Source organism: Perognathus longimembris, chromosome 18 (assembly GCF_023159225.1).
Source record: "Perognathus longimembris pacificus isolate PPM17 chromosome 18, ASM2315922v1, whole genome shotgun sequence".
Classification (NCBI taxonomy): Eukaryota; Metazoa; Chordata; class Mammalia; order Rodentia; family Heteromyidae; genus Perognathus; species Perognathus longimembris.
Window position 1 is genome coordinate 3,442,325 of NC_063178.1, and position 18,975 is coordinate 3,461,299.

The 18,975-nt window shown below is 56.8% G+C and overlaps 1 protein-coding gene across 7 annotated transcripts in view; it reads left to right on the top strand.

The window, feature by feature from the left end:
• Zmynd11 (zinc finger MYND-type containing 11) overlaps positions 1-18,350 on the top strand; it is a 67,558-nt gene extending 49,208 nt beyond the window's left edge. For 4 of the 7 annotated variants that reach the window (XM_048367478.1, XM_048367473.1, XM_048367475.1 and 1 more), the window contains 11 exons: positions 9,241-9,318; positions 9,962-10,054; positions 12,017-12,104; positions 12,589-12,644; positions 13,586-13,663; positions 15,047-15,165; positions 16,254-16,461; positions 16,808-16,876; positions 17,017-17,289; positions 17,371-17,556; positions 17,877-18,350. In XM_048367478.1, the coding sequence (XP_048223435.1) occupies positions 9,241-9,318; positions 9,962-10,054; positions 12,017-12,104; positions 12,589-12,644; positions 13,586-13,663; positions 15,047-15,165; positions 16,254-16,461; positions 16,808-16,876; positions 17,017-17,289; positions 17,371-17,556; positions 17,877-17,999 (1,371 nt within the window). In that variant the 3' untranslated portion in view covers positions 18,000-18,350. The remainder of the gene's footprint in view (positions 1-9,240; positions 9,319-9,961; positions 10,055-12,016; positions 12,105-12,588; positions 12,645-13,585; positions 13,664-15,046; positions 15,166-16,253; positions 16,462-16,807; positions 16,877-17,016; positions 17,290-17,370; positions 17,557-17,876) is intronic. The other 3 variants (XM_048367474.1, XM_048367476.1, XM_048367479.1) reach the window with 1 other exon arrangement.
• The last annotated feature ends 625 nt before the right edge of the window (positions 18,351-18,975 follow it).

Consider the following 18,975-nt stretch of genomic DNA (forward strand, 5'->3'; position numbering starts at 1 on the left):
AGCCAGCGTCAGGGTGGAGGGAGGAAATGCTGGAGGCGTTTGCACGCGCTGTCTTGTTGCTGAGAAAATGAAAGAAACAAGAAGAAGGCAGTCTCTTGGAATCGGGGAGCGGCGCCCCGTAGGAGGCGTCCCCTGCTGTAGGTGTGGAGCAGGCCCAGCCCGGGGCTCCCCGGCTCTGCAGGCCAGGGCTGCCTGGGCCACGCTGGACGAGACGATGGCCCCAGGAGGGCTTCGAGCACCTCAGCACGCGTCCCGCAGGCCCCGTACCCCACAGGCCTTCCCCCCTGCACCCCGCAGGCCTTCCCCCCTGTACCCCACAGGCCTTCCCCCTGTACCCCACAGGCCTTCCCCCCTGCACCCTGCAGGCCTCCCCCCTGCACCCCGCAGGCCTTCCCCCCTGCACCCCGCAGGCCTTCCCCCTGCACCCCGCAGGCCTTCCCCCCTGCACCCCGCAGGCCTTCCCCCCGTACCCCGCAGGCCTTCCCCCCTGCACCCCGCAGGCCTTCCCCCCGTACCCCGCAGGCCTTCCCCCCTGCACCCCGCAGGCCTTCCCCCCGTACCCCGCAGGCCTTCCCCCCTGCACCCCGCAGGCCTTCCCCCCGTACCCCGCAGGCCTTCCCCCCGCACCCCGCAGGCCTTCCCCCCGTACCCCGCAGGCCTCCCCCCTGCACCCCGCAGGCCTTCCCCCTGCATCCCGCAGGGACACCCATATTAAGACTCACTGGAAGAGAAAATGCTTTGAAGATACAAAGTAACAGATGTGAAATGGAGATTTAGTGTTCATTGGAAAAGGACTAGAGTATTACTTTTACAATGGCAGATCATAGAGAAAATTATAGTGAAAATGGTTTATATATTCACACTGTTGAAAATAACACTAATCCAACAGTTGTCACAGTTTTTAGGACAAGTGATACCATTTTTGCACAGAGTAGAAAGTTGATATTAGGACGATTGGTCTGCGCTGGGCACATTGAGGATGCCGTTCCTCACCCCAGAACCGAGCCTGGGGGCGGCCATGGGAGAACGGCCCCACCCGCCAAGCTCAAGTCCCTGGGGACGCGATCGGGTCTGTAAAACCCCTCCCTCCCCACCCCTCCCCGAGGGACGCACAGGCGGCTGCGGTTCCCACGCGTGTGGCCGGCGCCGGGCGAGAGGAGCGTGTGCTGGGCGGGGCCGCTCTGGGTGGCGGCTTCCTGTGGGTGCTGTCGGGAGTGGCCTCCACAGCAGGGCGGCTGCGGCTTGGGATGCGATGGGCAGCGAGTCCGCTCGGTGTGTCGGAAACGCGTACGGTGCGCCCCAGGCCCTTGCTGTCTCCACAGTGTAAAACGCAGGGCGGTGGGGGGGGGGGGGGGCGGCAGATTAAAGAACAAGCAATACGGCACCCTGACACAGAGGCAAAAGCACTGGCGTTATTTCCAGAAAGGCACGGAAACTTCTGCCTTCAACTCTCCAGTCCTTTCTATTGTATGAAGGAGGGAAGGGAAAGCAGACACAGATCTGGTGCAGCAAGCCACACCATGTGTCTTACTTGAAGTTATCCTTTAAAAAAGCATCAGTTTGATAAAATGTACTCCTTACCTATGAAACTGTAGCCCCTCTGTACATTACTTTGACAATGAGTATTAATAATAATACATAAGGAAATTAAAAGTAGTATTTTAAAAACACCACTGGGGCTGGGCACTGTGGCTCGCTCCTGTCAACCTAGCTCCTCAGGAGGCTGAGATCCAAAGATCACAGTTGGAAGGCAGCCCAGGCAGACAAGGCCATGAGACTCTTATCTCCACTAAACAACCAACAAAGCCCCAAGTGGAGCTGGAGCTCAAATGGTAGAGCATTAGCCTTGAGCAAAAAAGCTCAGGGACAGCGCCCAGGCCCTGAGTTCAAGCCCCAGGACTGGCACGTACATCTACACATACATCAGTGTGCGGGATGAAATTCCCTGTGTGTGGAAGTGCCCTCCCTGTAGCTGACCCAGAAGCCTGTGCGTCCGAGGGTGTAGCATAGACTTGGAAATGCTCTGGGGTTTGCGGTCTGTAGAATCAATTAGGTCAAGAGATGCTTTGATGCTAAACCACTGGGTTCTGGATGCTTCCAAACTGTGTGTGATCTCAGTCAAAACTTTCTGGCTCCCATTAGAGATGAGAAGTCGGGCTTAAAACCAATAGAGACGCAGCCACCGTCGCTCACCGCTGTCTTTGTCCAGATGAGCCGAGGAGGGCGCGCGGGCGGGATCTTACTTGCCGATATACTCCAAGAACCTACCGAGTGGTCTTGAATGGCCTGAGCCTCCAACTTCCAACTTTCACCTGGAAGAAGGCGTGCTTATAATTATTTACAGGAGGTTTTTAAAACTTCAGTTCTTTTAAATCAAGTTTAGAAAGTGGCCAGAAAGAAGAGCACCTGCCTCACTGGGTTGCTGTAGATGTAGGACCGAGTTGTGTGGGCCGGGCCGTCAGCAAGACTCAGGGCGTGACCTCCGCCTGTGTAGAAGGAAGGGCCCCGCCCTGCGCTCCGCTCCTGAGGATGGGAACGGGGAGCCCGTGCGCCTCTCCTGACCTTGTAGATCGGAGATGACTTCACCTGGCCGATACTGGGGGCGAAAAAGACTGCATGTTGGGATGGTTTTAGAAAATTATTTTCCTGACTGGAATACTTGCGTCTCAGTGGTTCGGAGGTAGGGTAAGGATTGGCCGCTCATCCTGACCTGTGTTTAAAGACCACAAATGGAGGGTTTCTTGCGATTTCTTTGTTATTAGAGGCCATTTTAAGGCCTCTTAATTTCCATAACAGCATAGACAATGTCTGTGTAGGTTAAGTTCACTTTGATACTCTGTGTTCTGTGATTGTAGTTTTGGAAGGGGTCTTAGAGCTTATTATTAAATCCAATGAATTCCTAAAACAGCCCAGGAAATGGGTGTGCAGATTAGCCTTTCTCCAGGTAAGATCTACAGATCACCTGTAGCAGATCGCCTGGTGTGCTCGTTTAAAACTCAGCCTCCGGGGTCACCCCAGTGTCTGACACTCAGGAGTCTACACGCCCGACAGAGACCACAGACCTCAGGCTGCTTCATGCTCACTGCCGCTAGAGAGAGCTGTAGATGCTGCTGCGGTGCCTGTTAAAAATCAGCGGGGGACAGTTAGGAAGTGCGTCACACACCAGGGTAAACAGGCTCACTTATGTAATAATATCAGAATGCACTACTGCAGAGTTGGGTGTGGGTAACCGTTCTCACGTCTTAGAAGTATCCTTCCTTCCTCCCTTCCTTCCTCCCTCCCTCCCTCCCTCCCTCCCTCCTTCCTTCCTTCCTTCCTTCCTTCCTTCCTTCCTTCCTTCCTTCTTTCCTTCCTTCATTCCTCCCTTTCTCCCTCCCTCCCTCCTTCCTCCCTCCCTCCCTCCCTCCCTCCCTTCCTCTCTCCCTTTCTCTCCCTCCCTCCCTCCCTTCCTTTCTCTCGGTCTCTGTCTCCCTCAGTCTCTCTCTCTCTCTCTCTCTTTCTCTCTCTCTCTCTCTTTCTCTTTGCAGTACTTGGAGTTTCCAGGCCTTGTGCTTGGTAGTGAGACATTCTACCACTCCAGCCATACCTCCATCTCTTTTTGCTTTTTTGTTAGTTTTTTTGATTCAGGTCTTGGTGTTTTACGGCCTACCTAGATCATGATCCTCCTGTTTATGTTTCCCGCACAACTAGGGTGAGAGGCACAAAATACCACCATGCCTAGCTTTCAGTGGTTGAGGTGGGTCTTACGAATGTTTTACCTGGTCTGGCTTGGAACTATGAGCCTCTCAATCAAGCTCCACCTGCCGAGTAGCTAGGATTATAGGCATTGAGCTAACTCTGTGAAATAGTTTTTCTAGTCGGCAGTGGAGCTGGGACCAGTTTTGTGAAGCAGGTACTGTACCAGGCCACCCCAAAGGCACACTGAAGAAAACCGCCAAGGACCAATCCTGCTTCCACAGAGCGTAGAGCCCCGTCTCAGGGTCAGCCTAGGGTGTTGTGCTGCCCGTGACCTAAGAGCTGTACAAGTGGAGAGAGAATTTATAACTTTGTAACCTAGTTCAGTATCCAGAGGATGAGAACACAATCATATAGTCATGTAGTACACATATTATTTATGATTACTTTTGTAGTACCCTAGCAGTAGCTGAGAAAAGAGGTCGGTAGTATGGTCGCAAAGCCTAAGATACTTTTCAGCTGGCCCTTTGCAAACGTTGTCAGTCTGATCAGTCTGCCCTGGAACATCCTGGGTGCCGGGTGGGTTGAAATCCTTGTCCACTTTAATCACAGGCACTTGAGCACGGTGAAGGTTAAAAAAAAAAAAATCCAGCCTATAAAAAAAAAGACCACCTGGGTTTTTGTGTCGTTTTGCTTTTGGATACTTACGGAGTGTATTGAAGTGACAAGAGGTTTCCACAAGTTCGTCCTCTGCCAAAGCACGCCACGATGAAAAGCTGAGCCTCTGGGAAAAGTGAAAGAATTCAAGCTAAGAAAGACACCTCTCCCCGAGCGGTCCTTCCAGTGTTGACTGTGGCTGGGCGTCATTACTACGCGTGGGTAGGATTCGACAGGACCGTGGCTCGCAGCGGTGGGGTTCGGTCAGATCACCTCCGGGTGCCGAAGGCCGGGCAAGGGGCCCGGCGCGGGCTTTGGCTGCCGGTTCCTCGGGCCGCGGGTCTGGCGCAGCCCGGCGCTTATCCGTAACTGACTTGAGACTCTCGCGGTTGAGGAGGCACCAGGATCTCCTGATCCTTCTAGCGGAGGGCCACACGCCCGAGAGCGCCTTACCTCAGGTGTCGCCTCCGTGTCGGCGGCGTGGCTGGTCTCATTTTAACGCTGCTGCCACGGCCTCGCCCACGGAGGAGGAGCCGCGCGCGTTTCGGTGCCGACGGCCTGGAGAAGGGGCAGGAGGCAGTCGCCGCTGAGATTCCTTCCAGCGGGCTTGGGCTTGAGTGCTGTTACGGAGAGGCCGTTCGCGCGCACCGTGAGGCTGCAAATCGAGAATGTGCACAACTCTTCCAGACCTAGGAAGGCCCGGGCCTGAGCTGCGCATGCTGGGTTCCGGGGCACTGGCCGCTCACGCTCTGACCTCGGGGCATCCTTCGGCCGAGTGCGGTGCTTCCTGTAGCAGCTCCTCGGCGTCTGTGGGTCCCAGGGGCTTCTCTGAAGTCGCTCCGGTGCTGTGCTTTGGTCGACAGGCACCTTTGCTGTCCATGTCCCACAGGGCTATTCTGTGGGGTGTTGCCTAAGAAATTGCTCTATGTGAAATAACCTCTGAATTATGACCAGAAAGAAACCCCTCAAACTTACCAATCATGAAAGCATTTTACAGCAAACATTGGTTCCTGTGATTTCTTGAGAGAGCCATGCTTATTATGATCTGAACTACTTGGGGAGACAGAGACCAGAAAGATCCGAGTTCAAGGCCAGTCTGGACAGAGAGTTAGTGGGACACCCTCCCCCCCCCCCACCTCAGTGCAGAAAGCTAGATGAGGTGGTGCGTGTCTGTCATCCCGGCTACGCGGAAGGTGTGGATGCGGTTGCAGTCCAGGCCATCCGTCGTTGCAAAGGGACTGGCGGTGTGCCCAGCCGGCGGAGCCCCTTTCAGCAAAATGGGACTCCACGACAGAGCTCGGCAGCCATAGCGGGCGAGGGCTCCGCTTCAGGTCGCAGAGCTCCTCTTGCAGTTCGGAGCTCTGTGCTCAGCCCACGTGGGCATCGAGGTTCTTGAGCGCCGCTTCCTAAGTTTTGGAAGAGAGCTTCTTTATTTGTTGCCAGAAAAGATGGTTGTGGCTGCAAGTGAGAAATAAAAATGAGCGAGGAGCAGCGATGCTGTCGGCGGAAGGTCGTCCTCCTGGCCTCCTCATCCCAGTCCACGCCCGGGCGTGGGCGGCGGGGCGTGGGCGGCGGGGCCTGGCGTGGGCGGCGGTGCCCCGCCTGCCCGGCCCGCACCGGGCCGAGCCCGCAGCGCCCGTTCACGCTGCAAAGGCTCCCCCACCTTGGTCGGTTCGTCTCCAAGACGAGCCTGTGTCTCATCAGGACGAGCTGGCCGCGGCGCTGCTCGTGGGATGCTCGCCTTTTCCCCACAGAGACGGCGTGGGTTATTTCATCTTGCAGTGCTCTAAAGTCAGTGCGGCCGAGGCGCGCTCCCGGGTGAGCGAGGTCGCACGTCTGCGTTGTGTGTAGGGTACTGAAAAGAAGAAGCAGGCTTGCGCGTGGACACAGGAGCTCGGTGCTGCGGGATTACTGCTCAGGGAAGGAGCCCGCCCGGGGCCTCTCACTGCAGCTGAGCTGGGGTTCATCCCCCGAAGGGGACAGGGGGTTCCTCCTGCCTCGATCAGTCAACAGTGGCTGGACGCAGTACTTGTTCCTATTGGATCTGTTTCAGCATTAGATACTGTTTGCATGCTGCCTCTAAATAATGTTGCCTAATAACAGATCATAATAACCCCACAGTCACAAGACTTCCGGCCCAGGGCTGGATTGCTCTGATGATCTGAATTTATAGCAATTGATTGCTCAGTGGTGAGATCGATAGCTCGAATTCCGCAGTGCTCGTCACGCACCTGAGCATTGCAGAGCGGACATAAAGAGCACAAAGCTGCAAGTATTTGTTTTCATTTCCCCTTCTTTTTAAGGAAATAGGCTGGGAATACGGCCGAGTGGCAAGAGTGCTCTGCTCGCCTCCTATACATGAAGCCCTGGGTTCGATTCCCCAGCACCACATGTATAGAAAACGGCCAGAGGTGGCCAGGAACTACTAAGCAGGCATTTTTGTTTCCTAAGTGCCAAGGCAGCGGTGCTGTCTGTGTCCCCGCCTTGCCTCCGCGCGGCGCTGTCTGTGTCCCCGGCCTTGCCTCCGCGCGGCGCTGTCTGTGTCCCCGGCCTTGCCTCCGCGCGGCGCTGTCTGTGTCCCCCGCCTTGCCTCCGCGCGGCGCTGTCTGTGTCCCCCGCCTTGCCTCCGCGCGGCGCTGTCCGTGTCCCCCGCCTTGCCTCCGCGCGGCGCTGTCCGTGTCCCCCGCTTTGCCTCCGCGCGGCGCTGTCCGTGTCCCCCGCCTTGCCTCCGCGCGGCGCTGGGCGGGTGCTTCCTGTGGGAGCAGGGCCACACTCGCAGGCGGCGTGTGCAGAAGCAGGCTGCGCGCTCCCGTGCGCGTGCACAAGCGCAGCACCACCCGCTGCTGCCGCTGCGCCCTGGGCTCGCTAGGAGCCTCGTTCCAGGTAACAGCGACTGCACACGTGAGGGCGACGCGCGCAGAAGAAAACGACCTGTCTTAAGCGGCTTTAAAGAAATGTTTTTAAACATACGTACCGTGTTTATTTTTGTCATAGCTTTTTTTTTTTCCCCCAGCCCTGGGCCTTGGACTCAGGGCCTGAGCACTGTCCCTGGCTTCTTTTTGCTCAAGGCTAGCACTCTGCCACGTGAGCCACAGCGCCCCTTCTGGCCATTTTCTATATATGTGGTGCTGGGGAATCGAACCCAGGGCTTCATGTATACGAGGCGAGCACTCTTGCCACTAGGCCGTATTCCCAGCCCCCATATAAGCTTTTTGATTTTCTTTTAAACAGTCTTGTTCATCCTTGCTGCTACAGAAACTTGCTAGCTCCCTATGTGTTTTAAAGTTTGTGTGTCCGAAAGCAGAGGGCCAGATGCTGAGCTTGGGAGTGACTCCGCTTCGTCATCTCCCCCTTAATGTGGCTGTGTTATATATTTGAAATTCAGTTAACTTCATTTGTTCCGTTTGAGGAGAAAGAGGTGGGGGCGCGGGTGAGGGAAAGAATGAGAGGGAGACAGAGAATATGAGATTTCCGAAGCAGAATATCCCTTTCCCCTTTTAAAAGGCTGTGAAGCTCGGGTTCAGGCAGTGTCAGGGGCTTTTGAACGCTGAGGCTCTGCCAGCGGTGTTGATCCGTGAAGCCGCCCCAGGAATCGGGCAGGCAGGTGGGCCGGTGCGTAGCCCCAACCCACACGCCCAGCGGGGACGCCGGCTGAGTCCTCACAAGGTCCGTCCCGACTCCGAGGGAGGTCCGGGTCCAGGGTAACCGCCGCGTGCGTGACTGGCGTGGCCGCAGAGGCCGTGTGCCCAGGTCACAAAGCTTCCGCGAGCACGCGTGGCGCGTCTCCGTGCGCCGCGGAATCCGTGGGGAAGGGCAGGCGGGGGCGGGAAGCTCGCACCGACATGGGCAAACTAGGATGCAGGTGTGATGCACACCCGTAGTCTCAGCAGCTGGGAGGCCGCACAGGGGGCTCGGCACGTGGAGGCAGGCCTGCACTCCAGAACAAGAGCCTGTCTCAAGAAAACTGAAAACCAGGAAGGAAAGAAGGAAAAAATCTATGCGATAGAATGGCTGCTCCCTGTTCACGGTCCGCGGTCGCGTGTGCATGGACGGTCGGTGCGCTTTCACTGTCCCTAAAGGTCCTTTCACGGGAGGTGTGCGTGTATACACTTGCCTCCATTAAAGTGATTTTCTGTGTACAAGTAAAGATCTTTCCGCAGGATTTATATTGCTGGGCAGAAAATCCTAAACTAGGGGCTGGTAAGAGTTAACACAGCCATCCAGTACCCTGCGGCCAAACCCATTAGCTCCTTGGCATTGGGATTTCATTGCCTCCAGGGTCCACATTTTGCCTCGGCCTTCGGCCCGCTGTCACGCTGACCTTGACTGTGGGAACGGTTCTGTGTGTCCTTGGTTCCTAGCTGAAGATATAATCCATCTTTGTCTTTCCCCTTCAAGTTAGATTTTTCTGAGAGATGAAAGGGATAACCTAAGTAGCTTGTAGGCCAGACTAGTAGGAATGCGAATTGTTACTGAATAGATTCATAATACTTCAAAATAGATACGCTAGTGTTCAGCTGTATTATGCATAATTCACGTCACATGGGCTTTTAAAATGACCTTTTAAACAATGGATAATGTTATACTGAAATTGTTCAATATTGGTAATTTAAGACACTCTCTAGATGACTTTAGTCATCGATCTTTCGTCAAACAAGTGCTTCTCCATTATATTTGTTTTTATCTGAAAATGTTGTGAAGTTTAAAATAGCATTTTTAAGGTCTTTACACCGTGTACATCCTCATATTTTTAGTCCCTACTTTCTAACTACTGTTAAGCAAATGTTGAAAATGGTACATCTTCTAGTAAGCGTTTTTGCATGTGATAATCCTTTATGTGTGTTGTTTGCATGAAGATGAGTATACGCATGATCAGACTACATATTTGGCCTCTTCTTCCTTCAACAGAGCATTAAAAAGAAGAATACAAACAAACAGGAGATGGGCACCTACCTGAGATTCATTGTCTCCCGCATGAAGGAGAGGGTGAGTGTTGCACACGGAATCTTCCAGAAAGGCCCGACCTGTAGTGTAGCTCACCATATTCTTTCAAAGTCGGTGACTGCACAGGAACCCTATCAGTACAGCAGTGTGAAGCAGCATGAAAGAACACGTGTGTGTTTTTTTCTTTTGCCTGTTTGTTTCTTGAGACAAGGTATCACTTTGTAGCTGAGGGTGGCCTTGAACTCTCCACTCCCTGTCTCAGCCTCCTGAGTACTGGAATTCTAGTCCAGTGCCTCTAGACCCAGTTCCTGTCATAGATTTCTCTTCTGCAGTCAGTTCTTCTGTACTAAGCTCCAGTTACAGTTTTGCCTTTGTTTTTGACAGACGTATTGTATTGGCTGTAGTAGGTTAGGAACATGCTTTAAAACTTGGTTTAGGAGAGCGGAACATTTTCCTGCATGATTACACGTGAAAATGAATTTCCTAAATGACAGTTGCAGGGAAACTTCGAGGACCGCCACTTTAAATTGTATAGTTTGTGGCTATTTTTCCTTTAAGTTTTAAAGTACTTCTTTAAAGTACTCGAACCTCTTTAAAGGTTGAACAGCCCTCAGGGTTGCAGGAGTCGCTGCCTTTCCCGTCTCTTTAGCCACACCTAGGACTGACTTGTCTACCAACGTTGTAGGCCATCGACCTTAATAAGAAGGGGAAGGACAACAAGCACCCGATGTACCGGCGGCTGGTGCACTCCGCCGTGGACATTCCCACCATCCAGGAGGTGAGCGCCCGTCCCCTCCCGCTCGCCTACGCAGTGCTGTGGCCGCCCTTCCCACACACACGCTTTCTCCACCTTCCTTCTGCCGCCTGTCAGTTCCCTGCATGCACTCCAGTGCACACTGCCCCCCCCCCCCCCCCCGCCCCGGAAGGATCTGGCTTTACACACGAACGGCAGTTCAGCCCATCATGGAAAAGTGCTCATTGTAAACATGACTTTTGTTGGTTGTAGCAGAGTACTGAGCAGTTTCTCTCAGGTTAAAATGTAGATCTTGAATCTGATCTAGAGTCCTGAGAAAGACTAAAATGGAAGAAATATGCAGGTTCTGTGGAGGAAGCTGCTTTTTGTGGTGGTGTTGGTGGTGGTTGTGAGGCTTGAACTCAGAACCTGGGTGCTGTCCCTGAGCCTCTCGGTGCTCAAGGCAAGCGCTCTGCCACTTGAGCCACAGCTCCGCTTCCAGTTTTTGAGTAGTCTGTTGGAGACAAGAGTCTCACAGGGACATTTCAGCCTGGGCCGGCTTTGAACCACAGTCCTCAGACCTCCGCCTCCTGAGTAGCGAGGATGACAGGTGCGAGCCTCCAGCGCCTGCCTTGCTCCTAACGCTCTTCCTTCGCCTCCCGTAGAGGGGACTTTTAACGAGCTGGTCGGTCTTGGGTTGTAAGTTACAATTGAACGTGTACCCGCGTTTCCACTCAGGATGGCTGAGTTTCGTTTTGTACTTCCCGGGCCATATCGGGGTTTTGCGTCTTTTGCTTCTGGCCAATCCTCGTCACGGTAGCCGGCGAGGAGCCCGCGGGAGCCATTTCAAGTCATCTGAATCAACGGTCCTAACCCCTTAGAGGCCGGGGCGTGCGGGCTTGGGTGACGTGCGTGGAGGATAACGATGAAGGCCAAGGACGCGCGGAGGTCGTTCCCTGGGGGGCCGGCAGGTCCTGGAGCACAAACCCATCCAGCCCCCCTCCAGGCTCCCCCTCCCTCAGCCTGGCCCCCTCTCCACCGGGAGACTGCAGGACACAGGAGCCAGGGCCAGGCTCACCGTCCCCCCCCATCCCCCCATCCCGAGCCAGGCTCACCGTCCCCCCATCCCGAGCCCGGCAGTTTCCGTCCTGTGCAGCGCAGGTGCCCTCTCCTCTCTGCCGGCCCACATTCTGTTCCCGCAGCCTGTTCCCTGCACATCCGAGTGAAGGCTTCCTGGGCCATCGATAATGCCAGACACAGAGGCACTCTGAGGAAAATTAGTAGGAAGACAAGATTTTTATGATTTTCTCAGTTTAGCACACAGACTAAAGCATGAGCCGCAATTAAGAGCAAAACTGAACACCGGTCGCTCGGGGAACAGGTTGTGGGATTTCTTAGTCCAGGTGTATTTGGATCGTTTGAGTGAGCTAAAAACAAAAGCACAACCCCCTCCAATGCCCTCTGTGGTCCTCTCTAGAAGCCGAGGCAAAGGGATAGGTAGTCCCCTGGAGGAAATCCTCTATGCTCGCAGACACAGGAGAAGCCCTTCCGTAGTGAGCAGCCTTGGCCCGGAAGAAAGCCTGAGACCTCGCTGCGAAAGTGTTCAGAACTCACACGGGACTCTGGTCCAAATCATCAGCAAGCCACAGGCGGCTGGAGCACGGTCCCCGGGCCGGCCGCTCGGCTTTTCAGTCTCAGCAAGGAGAGTAGCAGTGTGGTTCAGGTCTTGCACCTAGAAGCGCTTTTTCCTAGTAGTTGGGGAATGATCCGTTCCGCCGCGCGGTGCCCTCTGGGAAGTTCGTGTGGACACAATGGCCCTGCCACCCGGCAGCAGTGCCCCTCGAGGGGACCCCAGCCTCCCCCCCCCCCCCCCCCGCCCATGCCTCAGCTGGTGTCCTGATGTCCTGCAAGGATTCTGCCGCGCCCCAGGACTCAACCCTGGGGGCCAAGCCAGGAGAGCCTCCCTCCCACCGGTAACTCCGCCATGTTGTCTCTCGCCCTCTCCAGAAAGTGAACGAGGGGAAATACCGAAGCTACGAGGAGTTCAAAGCCGACGCCCAGCTGCTGCTCCACAACACAGTCATCTTCTACGGAGGTTGGAGCCCTTGTTCTCGTTCATGTGCATCTTTTAAAATGCAGCTCAGGTCCCAGGCCTAGAAATGACTCGCCGAAAAAATCATTCTGTTTAAAGTCAGTCCCTTAATGATCTGCATAAATAATCAATGTTAGAATTTACACTGATGAATATTTGGTTGTGCTCATCGAGTTGGCTGGCCAAGGAAAAAAACATAATGCACTAAATTATTGCGGCTTAGCTGAGCGGCTCTGTAGCAGCCCCTCCTTCAAAGCTAACAGGCCACTCACCACCTAGAGGAATAGTGCTGTTGTATTAAAAGTACAATAAAAGCCACGCTGGATTTGGCTTTTTCCAGCCTGAATCTTATTTACAGTCCACTTTTGGTTTGTAATGGTGTATGTTCTCTCGTTTACCTAAGTGATCCACAGCAACAGACTTGATTTTACCCGCGGTGTGTTGTTGGATCGTTGGTTATATAGGTTGTCCTTGTCTTCCACTACAGCAGACAGTGAGCAGGCGGACATCGCACGGATGTTGTACAAAGACACGTGTCATGAGGTACTGTCCGGGTCCAGATGTACGTTGGGGTTCCACTCTTCTGTGTTTGGGTTCTGCCATCTCCTTTAAAGGAAATTTGACTTTCATGTTCGACATACATAGGAAGTAATGGAAGTGCAGAACGGTTCACCATCAGTGATGTTGAATCCTCGCCCGTGGCTGGTTTTCAGACGTTTGTGATTTTGAAGCTTCCGGTGGTTGTAGGGGGCCTGTGCCCCTGTGTGTGGGCGGTCCTTCCTCAGTCTCCCCCTTCCTGTCCTTTCCCCCACCGCTCTCCTGGTAGGGGTGAGACGCGCGGAATGCATGGCAGCTCCGTCTGTGGAACAGGCCCTCTTTTTTCCCATGTGTTATTTTGAGTTCCTTTGTCAAATAACAGTCTTCTGGACTATTATTTTTGTAAAAAAAAAAAAAATCCCTTATATAAAAAAAAGAGTTTTCCACGATTCCTTTCCAGTTTGACTTTTCCTTTTTATTTATCCCACAATCATTCCACAATCATTACTGCGTCATGCGGGGCGGGGTGGGGGGGTCGCAGTGATGGGGTACGGGCTTCCTGCCCCTGGAGCCGGATTCCGAAGGGACACTAGGAAAAGGATCAGACCAGGCGGGCCCCCACGCAAGGTGCCCACACGCGGTGGCGCAGAGACAGCAAAGCCAGCTGTGGCCTCGTGTTTAGTGCACGCTGCTGCGGGGGGCCCGGGAGGAGGCCCCCCTCACCGAGCGCCAGCCGGCCGGCTCCCAGGCCTCGGCACCCCTGGGGACAGGGGTAGCAAGGACGTGGCCGGACCATCCAGTCCTGCGGAAGACATTAAAATCTAAGCTTAGAGGATTGTAGGAGAAAAGGGAGTCAGCCTCGTGTGCCGGACGGGGCTGTGCGTGTACACGCATGTACAAGGTCGTGTTTAACGCACACGGCGCGCTCTGTGGCTTCTCTCTTTCAGCTGGATGAACTACAGCTCTGCAAGAACTGTTTCTACTTGTCAAACGCCCGTCCTGACAACTGGTTCTGCTATCCTTGTGTACGTGAGGTTTTGTGACTGTTCAAACATTACCGTTCTTCATGAATGCCTTTCTTTGCCGCGCCTTATTTTTGTGGCTGGTTTTTCGCTGCCAGTACCGGGGATTGAACTTGGGCCTCCTGTTCTCTCGGCTCTGTTGCTTGTGGATGACACGGGGCTCCAGTGCTCTGTCGCTTTGAGTGACACCTCCAGCCCAGCGTTTGGCTGGCTGGCTGGAGTCTCAAGACTTTTCTGCCTGGGTCTCGGCCTCCTTAGGCGAGAGCCCCCGGCTCCTGCTTTCCTTTGTGGTTGTAATGAGCACGCACAGGAATCCTGAGTCATTTCTTATTTTATTTTATTTATTTATTTTTGTCAGTCCTGGGGCTTGGACTCAGGGCCTGAGCACTGTCCCTGGCTTCTTTTTGCTCAAGGCTAGCACTCTGCCACTTGAGCCACAGCGCCACTTCTGGCCATTTTCTGTATATGTGGGTGCTGGGGAATCGAACCCTGGGCCTCATGTATACAAGGCAAGCACTCTTGCCACTAGGCCATATTCCCAGCCCCTTGTGAGTCATTTCTAAACGATGTCCTTTGTAAGAGTAGGCATTGGGTTCCATGGGAGACAGTCAATTTTTGCTCTTCCTCCTTTTTTTGTTTTTTGGTTGGTTATGGGGCTTGAACTCAGAGCCGGGGTGCTCAAGGCGAGCGCTCTGCCGCTTTGAGCCACAGCTTGCCTCACTTCCGGTTTTCTGGTGGTTCACTGAAGATGAGAGTCTCATGGACTTTCCTGCCTGGGCCGGCTTTGAACTGTGAGCCTGGGACCTCAGCCTCCCGAGTAGCTGGGACTGCAGGTGTGAGCCGCCAGAGCTCCGCCGGGCCCCTCAGGTCTGGAGCGGGAACCTCGGGTTTGTGTGCGGCTCTGTGATTCCCCAGGGGCACGGCGTCCGGCCAGGTGCTGACAGGGCCCCCAGCGTGCTCTGGGTGGGCTGGGCAGGCGTGGTCCTCTAGGGGTGTGGACACAAGCCTTCTTTGGAGACCCGTTCTGGCTCAGTGGGTCTGGACCCCGAATCCTCCCGTGGCTACCCGCTTCCCAGCGATGCCCGTGCCGACGCCGCTGGCGTAGGCTGCCCCTCAGGAGCGGCTCTGCCGCCTTTGTGCTCGCGGCCCAGTTCCAGTCCCCGCCTCCTGCGAGAAATCAGGCGTTTATTGCTAAGCCGCCTCCTCGCGCAACATGCACTTTGAGCGCTTTTCTTAAAGGTTGGGAAATGCACACCTGTGGTTTTACATAGGAGTTACAAAAAAACCTTCTAAAGTCATAGATTATTCTGGACCTCGTCTGATACTGGTGCTGCACTGGCGTTTATCCTTTCAAAACAACGTGACCGTAAAGTGTTCTGTTTCCAGATACCCAATCATGAGCTGGTTTGGGCTAAAATGAAGGGTTTCGGGTTTTGGCCGGCCAAAGTCATGCAGAAAGAGGACAATCAAGTGGACGTCCGCTTCTTCGGTCACCACCACCAGAGGTAACTAACTCCCAGCCAGCGTGCGATCCCGGGAGACTCAGAATCAGCTAATCATCATCTCCATACACCGGGCTTTCCATCGGTGCCTGGAACATTTGTGAACAGCGCTGTGCAGTTCACAGTGACTTACGGTAGCTGTTAGTATTAACCGTGTAGCTTGTCTTTAAGTGTGCTTTCGACTGTGAAGCGTATGGTGTGGCGGCCACAGGAACGTTAGAACCCTTCCTCCATTGGGCAGCACAGGCGGCCATGGTTGCTGAGATTCCGCAGCAGGGCCCGGTGTTTCTGAAACTCCACAATTTCGAGGCCTATTTGACGCTTGAAGTCAGGTAGTCAGGAGCGCTGGCATCTTGCTGTGTTCTGGCCACCACTTGTTTGTCCAACCTCTCCTCCCAGCTGTCAGACCCCAGAGGCAGCGAGACTTAGCGCCATTACCACACCGCACACGCGCGTGCGCACAGTACCTTCCCCTGGTCACAGGGGCGTGGTGCAGGTGACGCACGTGTCTCCTGAGATGCACAGCTGTGTGATTGGGGCGAGAGCCTCGTAACCAGGAAATTGTTCCTGGATTCCTGAGCCTCTTTCCTGAGGGAACCAAACGTGGTTTCTCGGAGTTATATTTCTGGCTAAGTGCGTTGCTGCTGAGCAGTGTAAATGCTTCCCTGCTTGCTAATCTGGTGTAGCTCGTGCACAGCGGCATGGCCAGTAGGGCTTCTGAGTTGTATCTTAAGACTGCCTCCTAGTGTGGACACGTGGAGGTGTTTGATAAAAACGCAGCTTTCCAAGCGACTCCACTCGGAAGGAGAGACAGCTGGACGCTGCTAGCTTAGTAATGAAGGGAACAGGTACTTTTGAGAGGACCCACAGAAGTATGAACAATGAGAACAGTAGCAATTAGGAGGTGGATGCCACTCGCCTCCAAACCCAGACAGACTCCTCCTCCCCTGACTTCTGCATGGGACTTTGTGCCCTAACTGAAAGCCTTGGGGTAGTTTCTGCGGTGCACAGCGGGCCCCGCCCCCTCGGGGCTCCCCCCCCCCCCCCCCCCCGCTCCTGGCCCGGGTTCTGATCCCCCCATGCTTTCCCAGGGCCTGGATCCCCTCTGAGAACATCCAGGCCATCACCGTGAACGTGCACCGGCTGCACGTGAAGCGCAGCATGGGCTGGAAGAAGGCCTGCGACGAGCTGGAGCTGCACCAGCGCTTCCTCCGCGAAGGAAGATTCTGGAAGTCCAAGAATGAGGACCGAGGGGAGGAGGAGGCCGAATCCAGCATCTCCTCCACCAGTAACGAGCAGGTGGGTTGCCCTGGGGAAGGACGACGCCTCCGTTCTCGCGTCCCAGCACGGGAATCTGGGCGGACGCCCCTCGCGGGGATCAAGCGAGTGTGACCTTTTTCCACGCTCCCGTTCGTAAACCAAGTCACTTCAGATGACTAAATAGAACCACGAGCGCCAGGGGCCGGGTGGGTGGCGCAGGTGTGCTCTGCCGAGGCCGGGGGCTTCGAGCCACACCCGCCACCCAGCGGGAAACCGGGCAAGAGCCCAGCGGGCAGCAGCCACCGCGCAAGTCTCGCCGCGGGGTCCCTGCAGGTGTGTGCAACACGGAGGTGCTGACACGATCTTCCTTTCCTAATACCCACAGCTGAAGGTCACTCAAGAGCCGAGAGCCAAGAAAGGACGGCGCAATCAAAGCGTGGAGCCCAAAAAGGAGGTAAGCTGCGCACCGTGCCCGTGGGCGCCTGTGGGGCGAGGTGAGCCCGCCCGGCCCGCCTGCCCCCCTGGGCGGGGGGGGGGGGGGCGCACTCAGGGTCCTGGCGCCCTGACCGGGGTGCCGCGTTCCCCGCCCCTCAGGAGCCAGAGCCGGAAACGGAAGCGGTGAGCTCCAGCCAGGAGATCCCCAGCGTGCCTCAGCCCATCGAGAAGGTGTCGGTGTCCACGCAGACCAAGAAGCTGAGCGCCGCCTCCCCGCGCATGCTGCACCGCGGCACGCAGACCGCGGGCGACGGCGTGTGCCAGAGCGCGTGCCACGACAAGTACACCAAGATCTTCAACGACTTCAAGGACCGCATGAAGTCGGACCACAAGCGCGAGACCGAGCGCGTGGTGCGCGAGGCCCTGGAGAAGGTGAGGCCGGCGCCCGAGCCGGGGTGGGGGGGCCGGCGCCCCGCGGAGCTGAGGGGCCGCGCTGACCCCTTCTCCTTGCAGCTGCGGTCCGAAATGGAGGAGGAGAAGAGACAGGCGGTCAGTAAAGCGGTGGCCAACATGCAGGGCGAGATGGACAGGAAGTGCAAGCAGGTGAAGGAGAAGTGCAAGGAGGAGTTCGTGGAGGAGATCAAGAAGCTCGCCACGCAGCACAAGCAGCTCATCTCCCAGACCAAGAAGAAGCAGTGGGTGAGCGCCGGGCCCCCCCTCCTCCCCTCCTCCCCTCCCCCCCTCCCCGCCCCTCCCGGCGCGCGGGGCACGCGGTCAGGGGTTGCTGATGATCTGGGAGCCGTGGCCGGTCCGGGGGGTCCGGGGGGTCCGGGGGATCCGGGGTCGGTGCTGCCCCGGGAGAAGTGAAGACTCCCGGAAGCTTACGAGGAGGGGCTGGGGTGAGGCTGCCCCAGCAAGCCCGCTGGGGGGGGGGCGGGCCACGTGACCGAGCCTGGCCCTGGGTCGGTGGCCCGCGCGCCCCGGGAGCTAACGTCGTGTCCCCCCCCCCCCGCCCGCAGTGCTACAACTGCGAGGAGGAGGCCATGTACCACTGCTGCTGGAACACGTCCTACTGCTCCATCAAGTGCCAGCAGGAGCACTGGCACGCCGAGCACAAGCGCACCTGCCGCCGCAAGAGATGAGCCCCGGCCCCGCCCCCGCCCGGCCCCGCCCCCGGCCGGCCCCGCCCCCGGCCGGCCCCGCCCCGGCCCCGCCCCCGGCGCCCCGGGCCCGCGCGCGCACGCGCGTCTCCGCCGGCCTCCACGCGCGTCTCGGCGTGGCGGCGATGGCGGCCTGGGCGGCCGCCGTGGACCTTGGGGCGGGCCGGGCCGGCGGCGGAGAGCGGGCGGCCCGGGAGGGGGGCGCGGGCCCGAGCCCTGCCCCGCGGGGCCCCGCACCGGGACTGAATCTAGGGAACAGGGTGCACAGCGCAGGGCCCGGCCCGCGTTTGCTTTCTTAAACGTCTCCCGGTCGTGTCTTTCCTTGATTTCTTTACAATATATAACTTTTATAACAAATGATTAGCTTTGATCTCGTAGCCTGAACTTGCAGGGAACCGGGGCGACCCTCGACCGAGCTGGAGCTTGAGAGTTTGCACATTTCATCCTCGTCCTCGCCCGAGCGCTCGCCACGCCACGCCACGCCACGCACGGCGACGCGACGCGACGCGGAGGAGAAGAAGCCAAAAAGACACTACCTGACCGCGCCGCGCACGCGCGCCCAGAGTGGAGCGCGCCGAGCCGGGGCCCCGGGCCTCCCCGCTCCCCAAGGCCTCCCGGCTCCCCCCCGTCTCTCCAGGTCCCCCCCGGCCTCCCCCGGCCTCCCCGGCTCCCCCCCCCCCATCTCTCCAGGTCCCCCCCCGGCCTCCCCCCCCAGCCTCCCCAAGGCCTCCCCGACTCCCCCCTCTCTACCCCGGCTCCCCCAGGTCTCCCCGGCCCCCCCCCCCCAGCCTCCCCGGGCGGGCCTCGCGCAGGGCAGCGCGCGCGCATGGCGGTCCCCGCGGCGGGCGGGCACGGAAGGAGCTGCACGACGGCCTCGCTCCGCGTGGACACAGCGCCAGGAACCCCTTCGGCTGCTTTCCTGTAGAAGCGCCCCAGCCCCCCCCCCCCCCCAGGACCC